A 21,216-nucleotide genomic window follows, 5' to 3' on the forward strand; every position below is an offset into this window, starting at 1 on the left:
CACACACACACACACACACACACACACACACACACACACACACACACACACACACACACACACACACACACATCAGCGTCAGAGACTGGGCTTGAGCTACAAGCTGGAGAAAGAGAGGAAAAGACAGGATGTTATTCCCCAAAGCAAAGAAGCTGGACGTGGAGAGACAAGACAGAGCCAGCCGGGCGCAGGACGGGATGTTAATACAGGACGAATTCATAATAAACTGGGAGAAATGAGGCGACAAAGAGATAGACGGATGGAGATTCAGATGAAAACAAAGCAGAGAGAGAAAGGTTTAAAGGCAACACAATAAAGTGGATCTCCTGCCTTTTCTCAACAGGGGCTGAGTCGTAGCTTTGCCATCCTCGTCGTCATCTGGGAAATGTGAGACAAAAAGGAGAGATATTGATGTGAAATGTTAGTTTGATGAAGATTTCATGAATCAAGATGAAGTTGAGTACAACAAAACGAGAACAGTATTAGGAAGGATTAAAAGCAGACAGTCGCCGATGGTCCTGAGGAGACATGCTTCATGCTAACTGAAGCTTTAACAACCTAGTCCTCCCCTTTCTGGAAATGTCTTACACCGGCTTCCAATGGCCATTTGGAGGGGATCAAACCCACATAAATCAGCTGCACCGCTCCAAACCCAACTCTCCGCAGACACTACGCCGGGATTAAGATGAAAAGCTCCCACACTGAGGAGGGAGATTCTGTCTTAATGAAGCTCAGGTCCAGTAGGAGCTCAGCTCACAGTAAGAGGATTAGCCCAATCAAGGCATTTATCTTCACCAGACCCACATATTCATAATGTGTGTGGAGAGCCTTACAGGCCCTACTCATGGACGACCAAAAACATCTGATTTAGACAGGGAATAAGAGCTGTACTTCTGTTAAAACGACACAGTAATACAGTAAGACAGATTACATCAACAGCTAAGTTAAACCAGGGAACAAGTATGAGCAGTTGACATGTGCACCTCTCGTTGTAGGGCAATTGTTTTACAGATTTCATATTGCACCTAAACTTTGACCACAATAATGGAAGATAGTGTAAGAGAATAAAGTAAGCATGCAGCCAGGCTGGATGAGCCTGGAGCTCCGCTGCCACAGGCTGGGAACCTTGGTGGGTGTTTGTTTGCTCAGAGTGGAGGGGGGGGGGGGTTTAACGACCAGAGTCGTGGGTCACTGAAGCAACTTCCTGTTCGAGCAGAGTGTGTGTGTGTGTGTGTGTGTGTGTGTGTGTGTGTGTGTGTGTGTGTGTGTGTGTGTGTGTGTGTGTGTGTGGAGGCACAATAATAGAAGTCATTGATGGATTAGAGGGATCTCTGAGAATGTTGTTAAACTGATTTCCTGAATGAAAGCCTTCCTCTGTCCTGACCTGAAGATTTAGAGTTAGATGAAACTATATATTTTTGTTTCAGTATGAACCAATGAGCTTCGAGCTAAGATCCACAGACATTATGCGTAAATGGATACTATACAGTATGCGTAAATGAGATTTTTACATTATGGAAGTGCTTTATTGTCTTCAATATGAAACTGGTTTTGATCTTACTTTATAAATGATTATGTCTTCTATGTCCCTGCTTGTGTCTTTAGTGTGCTGGGCTGATAAAAGCGCTGACCTTTGTGCACAGCCGGGCTGTTCTGGAGGCTGGTGGCCTTGGACGACAGCTTGGAAGAATCTGCGTCAGAGTCTTTGCTGGTGTCTATGGACACTATCACATCTTTCATCCCCGAGGACTTCTCCTGGGAGGACAGCAAGTCATCTGGGAGGAAACGGGGAGGAGTGGACGGATGGAGACCAGAAGGAGAAAACAAGGGAAGGAGAGGGCACAGAAGATGGTGGGAATTAGAAATGCATGCATGCACACAGGGAAAAGGATATCAGAATGAACTTAGAGTTCAGCAGTCTTCACACAGAAACACTCTTTCAATTACTCCGCTGATCAAAATGGATTATTTCATATGCAGCTTTGGAGACCCATGACACGTTGTGTTACTGGTGATACAGTTTATAATCAGTTTGATTTCAACCAACAGAGTTCTGTGTGTGTGTGTGTGTGTGTTTTGATACCTTGTCCTTGGATATGAGACACGTCCAGTCCCTCTTTGAGTCGCAGAATAACAGCACCAAACTGGAAGTCAAAGGAATCGCTGAGAAGAAAATAAAACAGAAATTAAAGACTTTAAATTAAAAATTCTAATTAAAACGCCTCCAGTGGCTAGCCGCTGTTAACACCGCTGTTAAGTTTAGAGACCAACAGTGTGGTTCCACAAGAGAAAATCCTGTTGGTTTTCTCTAAAAGAATGATCCGCCATGAAGTCTAACCCATCCCAGGGAGACGGACCCTGAGCTGTGGGGCTGTTACCAAGGTTTCTGCTCTGTGGAAGTCTGTATGACATCAACCAAACATGTTACATTCACCATGTCATGGAGAAGTACTACACTACCCACAATCCTAACCGTAACAGCGTATCATTAACTGATTGGTGGAGCTCCCTGTCACCATGGAAATGTTTACCGCACCCCCGCCTAGAGCGAGCTTCTACCATGGAAGTCTCTGATAGCTTCTGTTCTCAGTCTCAGACCTTTCTTCATTTTTCAAAATGTTCTTTTGCGGACCAAATGATTTATGGTCCCGATTCATCTCGTAGCTGGTTGGCTTGGCTCCAGCCTTAAACTCTTTATATCAGCCTGTAACGACATTTTAGAGATCACTTCTGGAACCAGAGCCGTTTAAAAACATCTAATCAAATCAAATCTGTTCCGAAAAGACTGGAGCAGCCTTGCACCCAGAACACAATTCTTCAGTGAAGACTTTGTAAGACTGTTTTAAGACTCTGCAGAAACCCCGTGTTGAGCTCTCCAATGCTACAGTAATGTCCACATGAAAAATTAAAAATAAAATCAGCAGGACATACTAAACTACAGCGAGTGGAGAAGACGCGGTTCTGTCAGCTGAGAGAAGGCTCTAACGGGGTACGCTGCCTCGCCTCTGGCTCGGTGGAAGGTAAGGACGCATTGCTGAGCGTATTAGCTAAGATTTTAATATGGTCGCGCTGAACCATCTCTGACCTTTAGCTCTAATGCTGTAATCCCCACACTTTACAATCAGGAACTCATTCAGCTTAAGTCCTTCACTCACAGTCTCACATGACTGCTTTAGTGTTCACATGGACCCGCGCTGCACCCAGAGCGTGTGCAGCAGTACCACACATACTCGGGCAGTCAGGGTACCGCTCAGGGCTGTAGTGTCTGTGCCCTGAGGCTCACGGGGCCGCTGGACCCTCACAGGGCTCCCGGACCCTCATAGGGCTCCCGGACCCTCACAGGGCTCCCGGACCCTCATGGGTATCTGAGGGCGCGTTCACACCTGCCTTGTGTAATTGGGTTGGGTTGAATCGTACTGGTTGGTTTATCCCGCAGCAATCGCACTCACAAAACGCGGCCAAACAAGCAGACCAAGACCTGCTGATGAGTTGATCTCGGTTCACTTTCAGTTAGACCCAACTTTAGGGGTCCTTGGGTTAGATTTGTAATGACGCATGCTTGGTAATGCTTGGATTTTAACGGGTGTGAAGCTGAAGCAACCCGGGGTTCAGGGCCAACATGCAGGGCCAGGGATCGAACCACCAACCTTCCGGTCGCTCTACCACTGAGCCACAGCAGCTTTAGTTCTTGTCTGGTACGCTCCACTTACTGGATCATGCTGATGTAAGTCTCCACGTTCATCATGTCGCCGTCCCTCCAGTCGTTCTTGAAGCCCAGCACCAGGGTGTTGGGCTTGAGGCGACCCAGACCGGCGGCCTGGACAAGGAGAAGAAGGGAAATCACAATCTCATCAATTCATTGCCCGACTCTTTTGTTAAATGCAGGAGTCTTTGACACGTTGATTGTGGAGCCGGAGAGTAACAGTTAAACGGGTCACTGGTGCCAGCTCTTGGTGCATACACCGTGTTCCCTCTCAGGCCTCAGTTTGGACCTTTCACATGGAAACGCTGGCACCGTTATGTGTATGACTCAACTCTAGGAGCACTATGCCTCAGGAGCCTGCTACTTTCACCGTCTTCTGGTTTCCATTCAAGTTCCATTATACACACACACACACACACACACACACACACACACACACACACACAGGGAATGTCTTTCCTGAATAGTTTTCTTTTCCTCTTTCCCTGGGAACCAATAATTCTATTTCTTTGCAGCCTAATGAGGCCATGTATGCAATGCTGGGTTATTAAAATTATTTTGATTAGAGATTAATCTCATCATTTGAGATAGTTTACTGGCATGCAGGGGCCAAATCCAATAAAGCTCATGGCCTCTTACACAATGACTATAACTATCCTCAACCAGGAGGACAAACTTCAAACATATGTGGTTGGCGACCCTTGCGAAAAGTTTCCATTAGAGGCATGTGCAGAGCACCGAGCCAACAGGGCTGGCTGGCCCCCGCTGCTGGCCCCCGCTCAGCCAGTCCACATGAGGACTGAACAATGCTTCTTGGTAGCCGTCGTTTGCCGCTGAGTCAGTGTCAACGTGTCCTGTGTCCCCACCTGCAGCAGGTACTGTGTCCCCTGCCTCATGTCCTCCGCAAACACCGGCGTGTAGAAGGCCTTGGTCTCGTTCTTCAGCAGCCAGCGCTGGTACCGGGCCTGGTCTGTGGTCAGGTCTTTGAAGTTTGGCCGTCTGTAGCCCTGTAGACACACACACACACACACAGCAAATGTAACAAATACGTCAGGCCTGCACGCAATTCTGCTGTCCTACATTACCCAGGTCAGACATCCAGCAGTGCTTCATTTACTCAGATCCCAGACTGAACCTGCTCAACAGGGACTAGTTTCTTCCTGCAGAAACTAGCTCACCGCGCTGCCTTTCAGCCAGGAAACTCCACTGCCATTAGCTGACATGTTTACTGCGTTTAGCTTGGGGGGCGAAAGTGGCAGGCAGGACTGCACACACCCCACATTCATCCAATCAGAATGGCCTTTCCCTACGAGAGGTTCCACCTGGCAGGGGACTGATAGAAGACCCTTTCCACGGTGTAAAGGCATCCCACAGAGAGCAGACGGGGGAGACATCACGCTTCTGTGGTGACGGAAAATCCCCTTAAAATAAATAAATAATGCATTTCTGTCGAGCAACAACAGAATAAAGTGATCCAGAGCTGGTTGTAGCAGCCTTTGGATCCGATGATTCCATTATAAAAAAATGATAGTTCCTGTTAGCCGATAAATACACTCTGCTGTCTAAGATGTTGGACTTCCTTCCAAAACAGTGTCTCCACCAGTTTGTCAACTGACATGGCTTTTCACACGTAATTCATTTTCAATGAGAGGCGAGCGGGAAGGTAGGGGGGTGCGGGCAGTTTAACAGGTAACGCGATAAGTGGGCACAGACCCGTGAAAGTGTCACGCTCTCCACGCACCCGCCCACCGCTAGAGTTAACTTGTGTTGAACTTTTCTTTATACCTGTGATGCGCAGCGCTAATCAACGAACAAGAGACGGAATCTTCTGTTGGGGAGTTCACTAAAATCTAACGTTTTCTAAACAGTAACCAGGAGATAGACAGCAGGATCACTGGATTTATCAGGTAACGTCTGTAATTATGACTATGCTAATGTAGCTAACTTTAGCTATCAACAGGAACAGTCTGTGGTTAGGAAGGACTAGGACTACCAACATTTGTTAGAAATCCACCTGTGATTAGGGAGATATGATACCACAGTCAGCTGATCTCATTTAGTTGGCAGGGATACAGTCGTGCACAGAATCTCCATGGTTACCACACATTAATTGCCTGGCGTTTAATCGTGGAGTGTTGTCCTTTGCATGAGGAGCATAGTAGATCCCATGAATCCACGCGACTATGCAGGCTTAGTGGCCCTCCCCTTGTGGAAAGACCTTAACACGTCGAGCTCTGTATGTGGGTCATTATTCGGTGTTAATGTGTTCACAAAGAAGGAACCGAGATAAGCCAATAAACTGTTATTGGCCGATAGTCAGTATCAATATCACACTCACAACTCCATTATGACTCCAGCCCAGTTGTTACTATATATGTGTAATACTGTTGACTGACTGCCAACTGACACAATGGGCTGCGAAACATAATGAACGGGGGGCATGATGGGAGCTGGTGGAATAGATATCTGAGCCAACCATCACACTGAACTCAAATTACACTGAGCCGGCTGCATTCAGCGTCACAACTACGACACCAAGCAGACCTCTTCAGCCAACATCATCCCGCCTCGGATCAAATATGGATCGATCACGCTACAGCCCACGTGGCAACAGCTGGCTAGCAACAACAAGCAGGTGTTCTGGTATGGGAGATTTGCTGTCCGCTGGTTAACTGAAACATCAGAAAATAGTGTGGGCAGCAGAGGGTTGTAGTTCTACATATCTTTTAGAAGTACGGGGCCCGTGGTGGATGAGATAGTAAAGAAGTATGATTGTGCCTGTGTAGAATGCTACCGCATCGGTCAACAAAGTCTGGGTTGCCACTAAATGGTTCAATGATTAAGCAACGAAAAGGGGAAATGATCATTATTGTTGGCTAAAACAACTCTGGAAGGGAACTGAGTGACTTGGTACCATATTGGTTGGTCGCTATACATGCACTAAATGGAGAGATATCAGAGTGGGGGGGCTGCCCCAAACAGTTAGGGGTCCAGTGCCTTGCTCAATAGCACCTTGGCACTGCCCAGGAAGTGAACTGGCATCTCTCCAGCTACCCGTCAAACACCATTCTTGTACGTACGGGGACTTGAACCAGCGACTCTCCAGCTGCCAACCCAACTCCCTCCTGACTGAGCTACTACCCACAACACCTGAAGACAACGGAAAAAAAAACGCACGCCGCTTCATACACAAGTGAGCTAAGGGGCGAGTCTGTTGCGTTAGCTCCGCCTACCCTCTCTGGCAGACGGGTGTGCTGCTTGTGATTGGTTGGGGAATTTCACTAAGACTCAGCTCCGACTCCGTGAGTCATCTCTTTGTAGGGTAGAGGTTTTCCTGCGTGTCTCTACAACATGTGACATTAGACAGCCAATCACAGACATTTTGAGGTCTTGGTAGAAGCATGCTGCGTGCCAATTGGCTCACTGACACTGATGAGATATCCTTCTTAGGCGTTTAAATTGGGTATTGAATGATGAGGCGGGAGAGGCAACTCGGTCGGTGCCTAAAAAGTACTGATCTGGGTCCCCTACGCTTCATCTGAGTTAGGAGCATCACCGATCTCTGAAGCGGTTTAAAACCCTGTTGTATGTCTATGTTATCTTTCTAATCTTTTAAGATATCAACTCACCGTGCGAATATGACCACAGATCATCAGGCCGACGTTCTTGGTGAAGCTGTTGACCAGATCCAGGAGAGCGGGCCGAGAGTTGGGGTAACCCGTCATCACCAAGCACTGGGGTCTTGGGGGGGGGAGAGAGTCACCCTTAATATTCAATAACTTAACATAAACAATAATTTCTTACCCCGGAGACTGACAAGCACAGACAGACAAGAAAGGACAAAAAGTATATAATAGTGTGTACTTTGCGGTAGGGGTTCTCAGATGTCTGACCCTAAGGTCCGCATCGGGATCTTGTTTTAGGTCAGGGATCTGGAACTATTGGCGATGACTGTTATCAACTTATAACATTTACAACATGTGAGTTGTGTGGTCCTCTGATGGCTTTTACTGTTTTATTGTATTTTAGTATTTATTATTTTTATCTATTTTTTTATCTTTTTAAACCAGATGGTCTTATTTTGTTTTTACAATGTTTTACATTAATTGTTTTGTATGTTTGAGTTTTCTGTGCAGCACTTTGGTAACTTTGTGTTTGTAAAATGTGCTATACAAATAAAGTAGATTGGATTGGATTGGATTTACTTCTCTGTTTTCCTGGTCAACTTTTGGACCGTACCACTGCCTGGAATTCGGCACCAGCACTTTTTTCAGTAACATACTTCCTCTCACATAGTGTTTTTATTTTAGTTGTAAAAATAAGTCCAAACCTAGTTTTCTTTTTAGGGACGGCGATCAACCAGTCCGTCACACCACCCCTGTATATTAAACTTCACTAAACTATTTATTTACCAGTATTAAATGTATATCAAATGAATAATAAGGTATCACATTCATAACCAGAGCTTTGTGGGCAGGGCCCGGTTTGACGTTGAGAAGCTTTATGGAATTGACTAACGGATCCCAAGTGAGCCATGACTTCACTGACCCGGTGACTGTATAGGGGTGGTGGGGGGGTGTAGTTGAGACTTCAAGTTACACAGAATGAGGCGTTTTGCTTGCAATGATGAAAACGCCAGGTCGCGGTTTGAGACTGAGGGAAACCCAGATCTCCTTGAAAACCAACTGCGGTTCTGGGTCTATGGCCTTATTGCACGTTTATGACAATGTCTCGAAGATCTTGTCGCCAGATTGTCTCATCCTTGAGCGTGCCCTAACTGAGTGAACTGGGACATTTGCAGCATCAAATCTTTCCCTCCACTTTCCCCCTGACCTCCACAGTGGCCGGTAGTCTTCTCAGCACAGGACACACACAACAGGAGCAGAGTAGCGCACATCAAAGCAAATATGTTAAGCGCCATGGGATTCAACGGAGGCGGGGAGAGGAGGACATGCGAGTCATTCTGAAGACACCATCAGGTGCCTTTAATCCCCTGCTTGGTTTGCTACCATGGGAACAGCCAACGGCACATCGGCACTAATCGTCTTCAAAAAACACTGTGTGTGTGCGGGCATGTAGAGAGAGAACACACTCCGCGTGCTGGCTGTAGAGAGGGTATTTTTACATTTGTGGATATTCAACAGAAATGACAAAATGAATGCTATTCAAAAATTGGTTCCTCACTTTTATTCATGCTGGTTGTAAGGATACGGCTGTTATGTTCCACGTGGTGCCACATTTGCTTCATTTTCTACGAGATGCTACAAATGCTGCATGAACTAAGTTCAGTACAAGGGTCCCATTGGGCACGCATAGGGCTGGGGGGTTAAAACGCATAGGGCAATCACATCATGATCATGTGATCATGTTATTAAACCACACATTGGCTGTAAATAATTCCAAGAAAGCTGAGATTCTAAATTAACTAAATATGTTACAGAAGGCCACCTTTGTTACGCATTACCCACGGAACGGTAACAGTGATTGCTTTGATATGTTTTTTATATTGTGATTCTGTGTACATTTGACATTTCATGCTATTATTTCATATTTCCTCATAACGGTGTCTCAAAATAAAATTCTGGTAAAATAAGAATGTTCATGTTTGCACATCCTACACATGTACTGTATATGTTTGGTACCTGAAGTTCTTGATGTGGTCCTCCACGCCACTGAGGTGCAGAGTGTGGGTCAGGGCCTGGTGGTAGGTCAGAGCCTGGGTCGAGGAGCCCCAGTTCACATCTGGAGGGGAGGACGCATGCAGGCACAACACACACAGGGCAGTTTAGAAGTGTGTTTACGGGTCGTCCTTCTGGGCCAAAGGCCGGCTGACCCATGCAGCGTTACCAGCAACGAGAAGGCCTCGTGTGTGTGTGTAGCTGCATGTCAAACTGAGTGTGCACACAGGTGGGTGGGTGTGTATTCAGAGCTGCCCGGCCATCTTTGTGTTTAAAGAGGTGCACAGATGTGTGTGGAAAAGCAGTGCCAACACAAAGAATCTTTTATTATTAATATTCTGAGGGTATGAATGTGTGTTTGCAGGTAGAAACGTTCCTGAATTCTGTAAAACGATGGCTAGAAACAACAACTGTTGTGACGACCTCCGGCCCAGTAACTCACCGGGCTTCTTGTAGCTGACGTAGATGAAAAGGCCCAGCACGATGGCGTTGGTGAGGAGCGCGGCCCACCAGTTGATGACAAACATCACCCCACAGCACAGCGCCGCTCCCGCCAGAGAAACCCACATGTTGTAGTATTTGAAGCTGGGGCGCCACCCTGCAGCACCAACCACAAGCAGTCACAATATGGCGGCAGAGGGCGTGCGATATGTAGAAAGGATCAAACAAACTCAAGAGTGCTGTCACATACTGTTTCATAATGTTTCCAAAAATTGAATAATGATGGCACACGGAGGAAATTAACTTCATGTCCTTTGGGTTGAGTCGAGGTCTGGTCTGTCAGAGACTCCGTGACCAAATTAAGTTTGACCTGTAATTCCAAAGACTACCAATCAGGAGACACTGTGGTCATCCGCCACGAAAGGAAACATTTCCAATCCTTTTTATGATCTTAAATATTAAATGTTGCTGTTAAAGGGCATGGATAAAGTTAAAGTTGGAGATGGGTTGGGTTAAAGAATGGGAGTTAGCAGTCTGTTAGACTGGAGACCGGAAGTTAAACCAGCTATTAGAGACCACATTGGTTTACAGGGTACCACAGACACTAGACTAGTAGGATTTTAGTGATGGGACAGTCAGACTGTGTGGTTACACAATGACAGAGTCTAAAACCAACCACAGGACATAAAGGGTACACGGATGGTGCAGTTTCTCTCAGAGAGAGATCGGCTCTGAAGAGGCCACAACACCTAATGGTGCAGATATAGTTTGTGGTTGCAGTGGCAGTACAATCCAGACGTCATTGTCTGTATTACTGCTTGCCTCTAATTAAGCCATGTACCATTTAAGTCTGGGTGATTATATGACCCGCTTGGAGGAATAGAGAATCTGTACCTGGAGTTCTGCTAGAGCTTTGGTATTGTTGGGGGGAAAAAAGCACAGAACTCAATATAGAAAGAATCAACTGCTGTATATGCATTTCAATTAGTTATTATCTACAGTCTAAAGGGCCAGTTCACGCACAATTACAAGCATGTGAAGGTGTTTGTCACATGCCTACAGTGGTAGAAAACAGAGTCTCATCTGTGAAGAAACAACGTCTATGTAACCTGCAGCTACTACAGCTAATGAATAAAATGCAGTGTGTACCAAGTTGCCCCCCACCATGCTTAAGACACTGGGAATTGTTTTTTGAACTAGTTACAGTGGTAAAGCTCGGCTGGAAACGTAGTCCTATTTTCTAATTTCTTAATGTAGAGCCCTACGCCGGATGTCTTATAGCTTTTTTAAATTTACAATTTCCACGATTCCATCCATGATTCTGTCATCCCAGAAACTATAGGGGTCTACATTAACGCTGCCACCAGTCTGGGACTGGCCCAAACTGGGCCCTCTATGAAAACGAGACACTTTCCACTGGGTTAGACCACTTTTCTGCCTGCTAACGTTTCCCCAGCTGCTAGATTCAAATGCTCCCGGTCCTGATTCACAATTATTTCCTTGATAGTCTGAAAACACAGATATAATATGCAGTACACGGAAGTTGAACAGCAAGACTGTGTAATTAGCTAGGTAGTAGCAGCACTGCTTCTGTGTATTCAGGATAGGAGTCACATGGCTTTTTTCCAAACCCGCTCTCTGAAACGCAAAGTGAACTGGAGGTCACGGAGAATGCTTTCTGTGTTTTGGTGAACTGACCCTTTACAAACAAATAACTAGGAAACATCAAGGGTAGCATGTTTGTATGCTGTTCAACATCCCCTCTAAAAAGCTTCCGACATATTCAGATGTTTCTAAGTAGTGCAGAGCAGTCTGTCATCCAGAGACTGCTGCTGCTGGATTGTCCCAGAGGCTTTCCAGCTCCGGGCAAACATGCGTCATTCAACAGCAGGGCCACGCTGCACAACAGCACCGCTGGAATGATGTTCTCAGCTATTAAAAAGGCTCCAACAGTCACTCATAACCATAACCCAGCCAATCCCATTGATGACTCCCCGGATGTGGCGGTAACAGTGACCCACACACACTTCTGTAAAAACCTGTTTCAGAGCAGCAGCGTAGGGATGGAGTGGTGGAGGACAGGGTGCGTTGGAGCACAAGGGACACCTGGCCTTGACAAACCTTTTTGAAAAACTGAAGTTAAACCAAAACTAAGATGTGTGTGTGTGTGTGTGCATTGCATATTTTGGCGTAAGATTTGATCAATTAAAAAGGGAACTGTAATGTAACCTTAAACTGTTAGACCCAAAGGCCATTTATAGACTATTATATATTATTATTATCTGTCCTATAAATGTTACCATAAGCATTTTAAACCACTGGATTTTGCCAGGGAAGCTTTTTTTAAATTTAAATGAAACAAGCAGCAGACCGCTGAGTGAATCCAGTGAATCTTTTCTTAGCACGAGGGTTAGCTCTGACACACAACGCCACGCTGATGATCAACAGCCAGCTGTCTCCTCACTGCCGACCTTTGAGAGACGGCCAACTATTGAAGAAACTGTTTGAACTCATTAGCGAGGTCACCCCTTTGGTCCCACAGCCCAATGCACACACCCTTCTAAGGATGTTTTAATTTGAGAGAAAGGGGGATAAAATCCGATACAAAAAGGAAATGGGAAACATTTCATAGGACTGTGGGAACATGGGCACGCTCCCCTCATTAGCTAGTTAGCTGTCAAACTAACTAGCTTGCTAACTGCTAGAGCACCGAACTATTGGGAGTGACGAGCGGCACCATGTTCCCAGGACCGGTCTCTGTGGCTGGTAAACATTAGCTCTCCGCTCTGAAAGCAGTCAAACATGAAACCTCATCATCTCCAATCACAATCAAACGTACGACATCACCACCATGGCTGATAAGCCACCCGGATATGATAAGTTCCCCCTTTAGCGTTCCCCTTTAACATTCTAGGTCTAGCACATCTGAGTCCTCTGGGTTGTCTTACCTGGTGAGTTAGCCAGCGAGGCATGGAACACAGAAAAGTTGATCAAGGCGTAGGACGCCAAGAAAAAGTTGGAGATGATGGGGGCGATTACGTTCAGCTCAGCTGCAGGAGGAAAACATGAAACAGTTAACTTAGACAGGGCCAAGACTCAGGTTGCATGTCCGCTAGAACAGGGGTCTTCAACTTGTTTTAGGCCAGGGACCCCTCAGCTCAAAGAGAGACCGAGTACGGACCCCCAATGCATTTATTGTATACAATTGTGTTGCATGTTAAAGTGGGCCGAATGGATTAAAATAAATGGTTATCATTCATACGTCATGTGTTAACTTTACCTATTGTAAGCTGATTTTCAATGTGGATATCATTTTTTCCAAAACTAAGCCGATTTGTCTTTGCAATTAATATGTCATATTAATGTATATTTTCAGTGCCTAAGTGCAGTCACACTGAAGAATGAGTTTGGTTAAAGGGAGTGTGGAAACGCTGGACCTTCCAGGAGGGACCACCAAACAGTACAACGCTGATCATTTATAATCAAATTAGTTTCAGGTGATTACACACTAATAGAAACATAGTTAAATATTATATTGTAAATGATATTCCACTTCTGCAAATAGATGGCCCTAAATCCTACAAGCTGCTCTTCTGTTTACCGCGAGCTCTTACAAAGCCAAAGCCTTAGAGTGAGGTTGTGCCGTAGTACCGATGAGGATGAAGGCCAGGGCGATCACAAACGTCAGGATGTAGCCGCGCAGGGGCTCGTTGTTCTTGCCGTAGCCTTTGGCGAACATGCTCAGGCCGGGGTAGATGTTGTCCTTACATAAAGCCTGTGGGAATGGAAAGCAGCATGTAAAGGGTCACACTGGGGAAAAGAGATCACATCAAGAGCCACACATGTAGTTCATTAACATGATTTTTATTTCATCAAAAAAAGTCACAAATCTTTGATTGTGTTATCGCATTTCTCATAAAGCTTTCTCGTTTAGTTTAGTCCACATAATGCCATAGAAAAAAAAAAGAAATCGTAAAAAAAGTTGCTAAGCCATCATTAAATAAGACCCTAAAAGATCAGAAAAAGTAAGAAAAACATTGGGAAAAGTGTCAAAAATGTAAAAAAAGTTTATCATTTTTTGGAAAAATCCACAACAACTCACGCTCTTTCGTAGCAATCATGTCTTAATTGACAGAGACGCCTTGGATGTAGGTACCAAGTTAAGTTAAAATCACTTTCAGTACTTTCTCTACAGAGCTATGCCATCTGAAGTGGTGAATCTACCCGAGCCCGCTGTAGCTCAGGCTGTGGAGCGTTTAGCTAACCAATCAAATCAAAAGATTGGCGGGATTCGATCCCAGGCCCTGCAGTCTGATCTCATAGTGTATGAATGAGAGTGAAAGGTACCAGTAGCAAGTGAAAGTGCTTTGAGAAGCCAAAAAAACTGTTTGTACCCGCAAATGTCCACTTGCGGCTATTTTTCCCTGCTGAAAGTGTAATTGGTTAAAACCAGTTTAGGCCGGGCCTTACCTGAAATACTTTGGGTGCACTGACTAATGAGGCCAGCGCGGAGGACAGAGTGGCAGAGAAGATCCCAGCAGTGATGACGGGCCCAAAGCCAGAAACCATGCTCATCACCTGAACCGAAGATTGAAGGCAAATCAAACGCTTTGATTCAACAACCAACACTGCTATTTCAAACTGTCTTCAAATGTTTTAGCATGCTTCAGAGCTCATCTTCTGGCAGAGCTGCTTCATACCTGGAAGTCATTATGGAGGCCATAGCGGCAGCCGCCTTTGTCGCTCTTGCACGTGGAGAAATCATAGCCGAACTTGCAGGCAGCTTCTGTGCAGTTCATCATGAACTGAGAACTGACCGTGTCATTCACATTCCCACTGGCGTCCCTCACAATACAGGAGCCTGGTGGGAAACAGGTTAGCACATGAAAACCATGGAAGGAGATGGGATTCCCTTTAAAAGGAGAAGTGTCCGATAACATGCCACATAGTAGGTCCTACTGCACCTGTGGAAACAGCAACGCCCAGGTAGACTATTCCTGTGATCAATATGGCCAGCAGGGTTCCTCTGGGGATGGCCAGCTGGGGGTCCTGTAACCAACAACCACATCACTGAGCTTCACTAACCTTTTAACACATATCAATAAAGAGGTTGGATGATGACAGCAATCCAACGACTGCCACAGTGAAGGTCACCCGCTCAATCTCTGCCTCTCTGCTACTTGGTTCACTTTGTCAACAGAGTAAACCGATGGTTTGACAGCCTGGTCAAATCTATGACTGCAGGAAGAAGCCTTTTAGATGGATCATCTCTTTTTCTTCATATGTACCAGAAAAGCCTCCAATACTGCCTAACATGCAGTTATTAGTAAATACTGCAGTTTATGTTTCCATACCACGCAAATTAGCCCCGGAGAAAATCTACTTTAAAGTAGTTTTATTTTATTTTATTTAGCTTAGGTTAAACTCTTTCAAAAAGAGTTTAACCTAAGCCAGGCCATAGAATCCTATCATATCCATACAGGGATAGTAGTATACAGCTGTCAACCATAACTAAATATAGGACCCACTGGTATCAGATCAGTACGCAAGTTCAGGAATCAGAGTCAGTACCGGGAAGCAAAAAATGGTCTGGGACCGTCCCTAGGTGACTTACAGCAAGGTCTCCTGAAATGTTGGCTCCAGCCAGAATACCAGTGGCTGCAGGGAAGAAGATGGAGAAGACAGAGAAGAAGGTCTCGCCTCGGAAGTCAGGACCCATGTTTTCCCACATGATCACACCTGACAGGAAAACAGAGTTAGCATTCGGTGCCAACACTGCTAATGCTAACAGTCTTCAGGGTTCTGATTCTGCCTGAAAACAATCCGCGCGTGTGTGTGTGTGTGTGTGTGTGTGTGTGTGTGTGTGTGTGTGTGTGTCCCACCGTCGTAGCCAAAGAAGCCCACAGATTCCTTGGCCTTGACAGTAATGAAGGTTCCGATGAAGTAGTTGAAGATAGCTGTGATGAGGACAACGAGCAAAAATATCTGGGCCTGCAGAGATGAGAGTTATTAGTCACATGGGATCTCTTAAACCAATGTATGAATCGCTGCCAGAGTGGGTCCCGAGTCTGCGGGGGTTTCATTGTGAAGCCTCGGACTTGCATCCGAGACAGGATCCTGTTCGTACCTTGGCCTCCCATTCCATTCCTGCCACAGAGATGCCCAGCAGGAGGATGACCGTGATGGTGCCGATGATGCGAATGTCGTTGATTTCATCCGTCATCATGACCCCTGAACCCTGAGAGACAACACATGCAGCTGTTAAAGGACCTTGAACTGACAGTGACCAACGTGCAGACACTGGAGTTATTGGATATTACAAAATACTGATGGGGAGCTCACAAATCCAAACTACAATTAAGATGCTAGGTTAAACCAGACCAATGACCACTGAGAGCCAAACGGTAGCATGTCAAATACAAATACTCTTCTGTTCAGCTTGGCTGAAGAAAGATTTTCTGTAAAAGATGCTTTAGACAGTGAGTGGATATCACCTTCACCTCCACCATTTGCTGCAACAACCTCAGAGCTCAGGTTCTTAAAACTAAATCCGACTTCCGAGCACTTCCAAATGGAACGCACCATTACACCGACACCTGTCTGAAGGACCAGTAAGGCACGCAGACTTACAGCAAGAAGTTCCACAACAGTTTCAGCAAAGCCCACCACATACATGGCTACAGCCACTGCATTGGCGAAAGCAAAGATCAGCCCGATGGAGCCTCCGAACTCTGGGCCCAGACTCCTCGAAATCAAGTAATACGCTCCACCTGGACATAAGGGAATGGACAAGACGTTAGTAAAAGGTAAGTGTTGGGAAAACTACTCATTTTATTTGTAACAGTATAGATTTCTATAGGATTCTTTGATTGACTATATGTGTACTAGATTGTTTGTACATACAGTAGGAGGATCTCAGAGTACTATGTCTGTCCCGGGCCAAGCAAACATATGGTCCAAACTGGAACTCGCTTTACTGTAATGCAGGCTTCAAAACCACTTCACCTTATTATGATTTCCAAAATCTAATCTAGTCTCATATCACGATATCAATATAATATCCATATATTGCCCAGTCATAGGCTGCAACTCCAGATTCTTTCTCATTGTTGATTCATGTGTAGATATTTCCTGGATGAATAGATTAGTAGTTTAGTCTCTAAAATGTCAGAAAATTGTGAAAAATGTGGATTAATATTTCCTACATCCACTCCAATAAGAGTTATTCTTCATCTTACTATGAAATATTGATCTAATAAGGAGCCTACTTAGCCTGATCCAGTGACTGAGGAATGTGTAATATCCTCATGGGACCACCTAGTCAGAGATTCTTTCATCTGGCTGCAACTACAGGGGCACACATAATGCTAGGGCTGGGCAACATGTTGATATTATACTGACATCCATATATGAGGCTAGATATCTCACATGTTGGGATATTGTAATATCTTCAAAGGGTTGTCTTTTCTGCGTTACAGTAAAGTGGTTGTTTTGTTTTAACTTACCAGACTGTTTTTACTGATGATTATTTATCTAAACTCTCATTGTGTTAATGTTTAGTGAAAGCACCAATAATCAACACCACAATATCCACATATATGTATTTGGTCAGAAATCCCATGAGGTTGGATTCTCTCCATATGGGCCAGCTCTACATGATGCTACACCAGGTATGTGATGTATGGCTGATGGGGGCTAACGCTGCCTCCATAATCCCCCAGGTGGACTCCCACCTGGCTCCACAGCAAACCCTGCAGTGGGAGAATTGTACAGAACAAAGGGACGAATACCTCCCCGCACAAATCCATTGGTGGCGATGGCAGAGGTGGAGAGGCCGGTGATGGTCGTCACTACGGTGGCCATGGCAACGATCAGACAGGACAGACCTGCGGAAGAAAACAGGTTTGAACTGAAAAATGTGGAACGCAGTTAACAGAGTTCTAGCAGGCCTTCCAGTAACTCTGCGTCGCAGAGCCGAGCTACTGGCGTCCAGTCGGCCACATGTGCCACTCTGGGCCCATATTTCACATCACAGTGCTGGTGGGGGGTCGGGGGCAGTGGGGGGAAAGTGAGAAAATAACTGACCGAGTGTCGACCACCCAGCCAGCACCACGATGTCAATAAATCCAGGCTGCCTGCCACGCTGCCGGGAACTTCTCCTCTCAGTGAGATTTGAATTAGTCACTTATGTGCAGTCCCATCAAAGTCAAACGCTGGCTGCGTATCAAACGAGTGTCTCAGCCGGGGTTATCTAACATCAGTTAACGGGGACAACCTCGCTCACAGGGAACACGAGGACAGAATGGACCCAATTAACAACAAAAACTGGTGTCAGCTCACTCCTCCCCAGTGCTACATTTCCATGCAGATAGCTTTGGTTTCATGTGTCCAGGTCTTATTTCTTTGGGTCCAGTTCATTTCTTTTGCTATTGGTTTTCAATTTTGGATTTGATTTCATAATTTGTTGGATTAAATCTGCTGCCCTGCGTGAAGCACATAGTAACCTGGGTTTTATAAAGGGCTCCATGAAGAACATCAGGGTGCAATTTAGGTTTTTCATCATGCACAAAAAAACATGCAAGCATTAAACCCTTCTAACGCCGCATGGCGCTCAATTCTTCTGTCTAAAGGCCACTACCACGGCCATCTGGCGCGGCCTTTACCCGGCTCACAGTCACCAACTGCTGCTGGTAGCCCGCGTCCCAATTCAGCAGGACAGGGATATATAGAGCAGAAAGTGGGAAATCCCCCGCAAGTAAATCCAGCCATATTCTTTTCATTACAATTCAACTACTGCACTTCAATTTCATGTGTAAACACGTATGTTTTTATTAGGAGGGGGCAGGTTACAGGCTGCTTTTGGTTGATGACCTTAGTCTGTGGTGTGGCCATTATTATATACAAAATACAAGGCTGCAGTTTGTGTTGGAACTACTTAGAAAACCTTTTCTTTCTAATAAAGATTTGACATTTGTGTTTCTGCTCCAACCTGAATGGTGACATCATCAAAGTGTGTGGAAGGTCCCAGTGCCCCGACCCCCCTTTACAGGTAGGATACATGAGGAGTCAGATACTGTCTTCTGAGCAACAGACTGTGCCGAGAGGGGCATGTGACTGGAGGTGAGTCTGCAGACATGGCAGACTGTTGTCTGACCGTCTGGTCCTCCAGTGACACGGCGGTGCAGAGAACACACGCAGTCAACAAGTTCTCAAAGAGGAACAACGAGTCTTACACCATCTGCTTCTTCTGGTGAAGCAACAGTACACACACACACACACACACACACCTTCTTAAGTCCAAAACACAATCAATGCACAATCCAGTGTTCTCTCTGCGTTTGTGGGAGATTTCGGTGTGTGTATTTAGCCGGGGGTTAAGGGGTCCTTCCTCAACAATTTTTTTTAAATGTTTCTATTAAAAACAAATGAAATTCCCCCATACAGTTAGTCTCTCTGTGGGTTTTTGCATCTATTTGTAGTTGTGTTGTGTCTCAGCCACTAATTGACCATAATCTCCAAAAGAACTACTTCCAGTGCCTGTTCTGTACGGGGCGGCTGTGGCTCAGTGGTAGAGCGGTTGCCTGCCAATTGGAAGGTTGGTGGTTCGATCCCCGCCCCTGCAGTCATTGTCGAAGTGTCCTTGGGCAAGACACTGAACCCTGAGTTGCCCCCGGTGCTGCGCATCGGAGTGTGAATGTGTGTGAATGTTTATCTGATGAGCAGGTGGCACCTTGTACGGCAGCCCCGGCCACAGTGTATGAATGTGTGTGAATGGTGAATGTTTCCTGTAGATGTAAAAGCGCTTTGAGCAGTTGTTAAGACTGGAAAAGCGCTATATAAATACAGCACATTTACATTTACATTGTTCTACTTCCTGTACCTGTTGTGCAGGTATTCCACCAGTGGCCCTGGTCTAGAAGAAGTCTCTCAGCTGATCCTGCCTTGGCCTGACCAGAGCTGGAGAAAGCATAATCTAGCTAATATCTAGCTCATCTAACCGAGCTACTGAGCATGTGCAGCTCCCAACAAAGATAGGATAGAAGGGAGATGTCTCACTTTAAAAGACAAGACTTGCTTAAGAACACTAAAATCGTTCAGATCTGAGGAAGTCTTGTTTTGCTAAGGTGCTGCACCTAAACCCTCTAATCGATGGGATATTACTCTCAACAGGTCAAACGCGTGTCATAAGTCCCAGCTTTCATACGGTGGGGGATCTGTGCTTACCAATTCCAGCCTGACCCACGATCCATGACATGCGGATGAAGAGCATCACACCCCAGATGTTCAACATGCAGCGGACCTGCACAGAGAGAGGGACGGGTCAATGCTCCAGTTATGATCTGCTGGCCTTTACTAATGAAGAACTCCACCATTATTTGATATTAAGAATAGTTGGGTGACACTGGCCCCGAGACGTCATCACATCAACAAGATGGCCATTAGGGACCAAATTCACATTGTTTTTCTTGGAGAAATGAAACATAAAATCCACTTTGATAAAATTATAATGTACTCTATAATATGAGAATCAAGTGAAAAAGTCACAATATAACTCAGAATTAAGTTGAGAAAAGTTAAACTACAAAAGCATTGACATCAGCTTGAAATAACATTGATATTCCACTTTCTCACATAAAGTTAAACTTCTTTTTCTTAACTTTAGATCTCAAAGAATCACCACTTCATTCTTAAGACTTTTATGTGGTCGAGTCGCCATGACAACTTCTTTTCCAAGTTCTTCCTTTTTTGTTTTTGCACAAGCCGAACTCATCAAAAAACAAATGGAAACAAAATCATTTCGGACTAACTCCCAAAGGAGCTTGGGTTCATGTCATGAGCAGTGTTTCCTCCTGTGTCCTGCCAGCCTGGCTGCCCACACTGCTGCTGATGGCAGCATTCAGGTAGAGACCAACGGTCTGGGACTGGCTCCGACATAACCTCCCTTAAAGTAAGTTGAGAACCACTTGATGACGCCCATTAGAACCAGGAGACATGATGGTTAGTGCGAGGTTTGTGTTAGAGAGGAGGTACCGACGGAGCAGGACACATGTACATCCTCTGAGTCTACCTCAACAGAAGGAAACGCGTCAACGAGAGTGCAACATGAACCACATCTCTCAGCCGTTGAGTCATTTCTCCCTCGGTGGTTTAACCACCCCCCCAACCTGATCTGAGCCACGAGCCATTCACACCAATATTCTAAAATCCTCAACACCGTGTCACCTACTCCCACGTACACTTCAAATTATACAGCGGCACTCTTATCACCTGGGATCCACTTCACTCTGCTGAACCGCCCGCTTGGACGTGTCAACACATCACGCCATCGATTAATACACATGTCAACCGTGTTGGTGCTAATTACAGCCAAACACAGGGCTGTCCCCTTTCAGT

At 45.5% G+C, this 21,216-nt stretch overlaps 1 protein-coding gene across 2 annotated transcripts in view; it reads right to left on the reverse strand.

Moving 5' to 3' along the window:
* Positions 1-21,216, reverse strand: part of slc12a2 (solute carrier family 12 member 2) — a 52,908-nt gene that overhangs the window by 10,408 nt on the left and 21,284 nt on the right. Inside the window, exons 3-21 of one of the 2 annotated variants that reach the window (XM_034896593.1) lie at positions 20,047-20,122; positions 17,613-17,708; positions 16,453-16,592; positions 15,950-16,060; positions 15,705-15,813; positions 15,437-15,561; positions 14,787-14,871; positions 14,523-14,683; positions 14,293-14,400; positions 13,474-13,597; positions 12,771-12,872; positions 9,824-9,979; positions 9,346-9,445; positions 7,333-7,444; positions 4,570-4,710; positions 3,711-3,817; positions 2,084-2,163; positions 1,632-1,775; positions 331-378 (exon numbers count right to left, since the gene is read on the reverse strand). In XM_034896593.1, the coding sequence (XP_034752484.1) occupies positions 331-378; positions 1,632-1,775; positions 2,084-2,163; positions 3,711-3,817; positions 4,570-4,710; positions 7,333-7,444; positions 9,346-9,445; positions 9,824-9,979; positions 12,771-12,872; positions 13,474-13,597; positions 14,293-14,400; positions 14,523-14,683; positions 14,787-14,871; positions 15,437-15,561; positions 15,705-15,813; positions 15,950-16,060; positions 16,453-16,592; positions 17,613-17,708; positions 20,047-20,122 (2,125 nt within the window). The remainder of the gene's footprint in view (positions 1-330; positions 379-1,631; positions 1,776-2,083; positions 2,164-3,710; positions 3,818-4,569; positions 4,711-7,332; positions 7,445-9,345; positions 9,446-9,823; positions 9,980-12,770; positions 12,873-13,473; positions 13,598-14,292; positions 14,401-14,522; positions 14,684-14,786; positions 14,872-15,436; positions 15,562-15,704; positions 15,814-15,949; positions 16,061-16,452; positions 16,593-17,612; positions 17,709-20,046; positions 20,123-21,216) is intronic. The other variant, XM_034896594.1, reaches the window with a different exon arrangement.

This window comes from Etheostoma cragini, chromosome 16, assembly GCF_013103735.1.
Source record: "Etheostoma cragini isolate CJK2018 chromosome 16, CSU_Ecrag_1.0, whole genome shotgun sequence".
In the NCBI taxonomy this organism is placed as follows: domain Eukaryota; kingdom Metazoa; phylum Chordata; class Actinopteri; order Perciformes; family Percidae; genus Etheostoma; species Etheostoma cragini.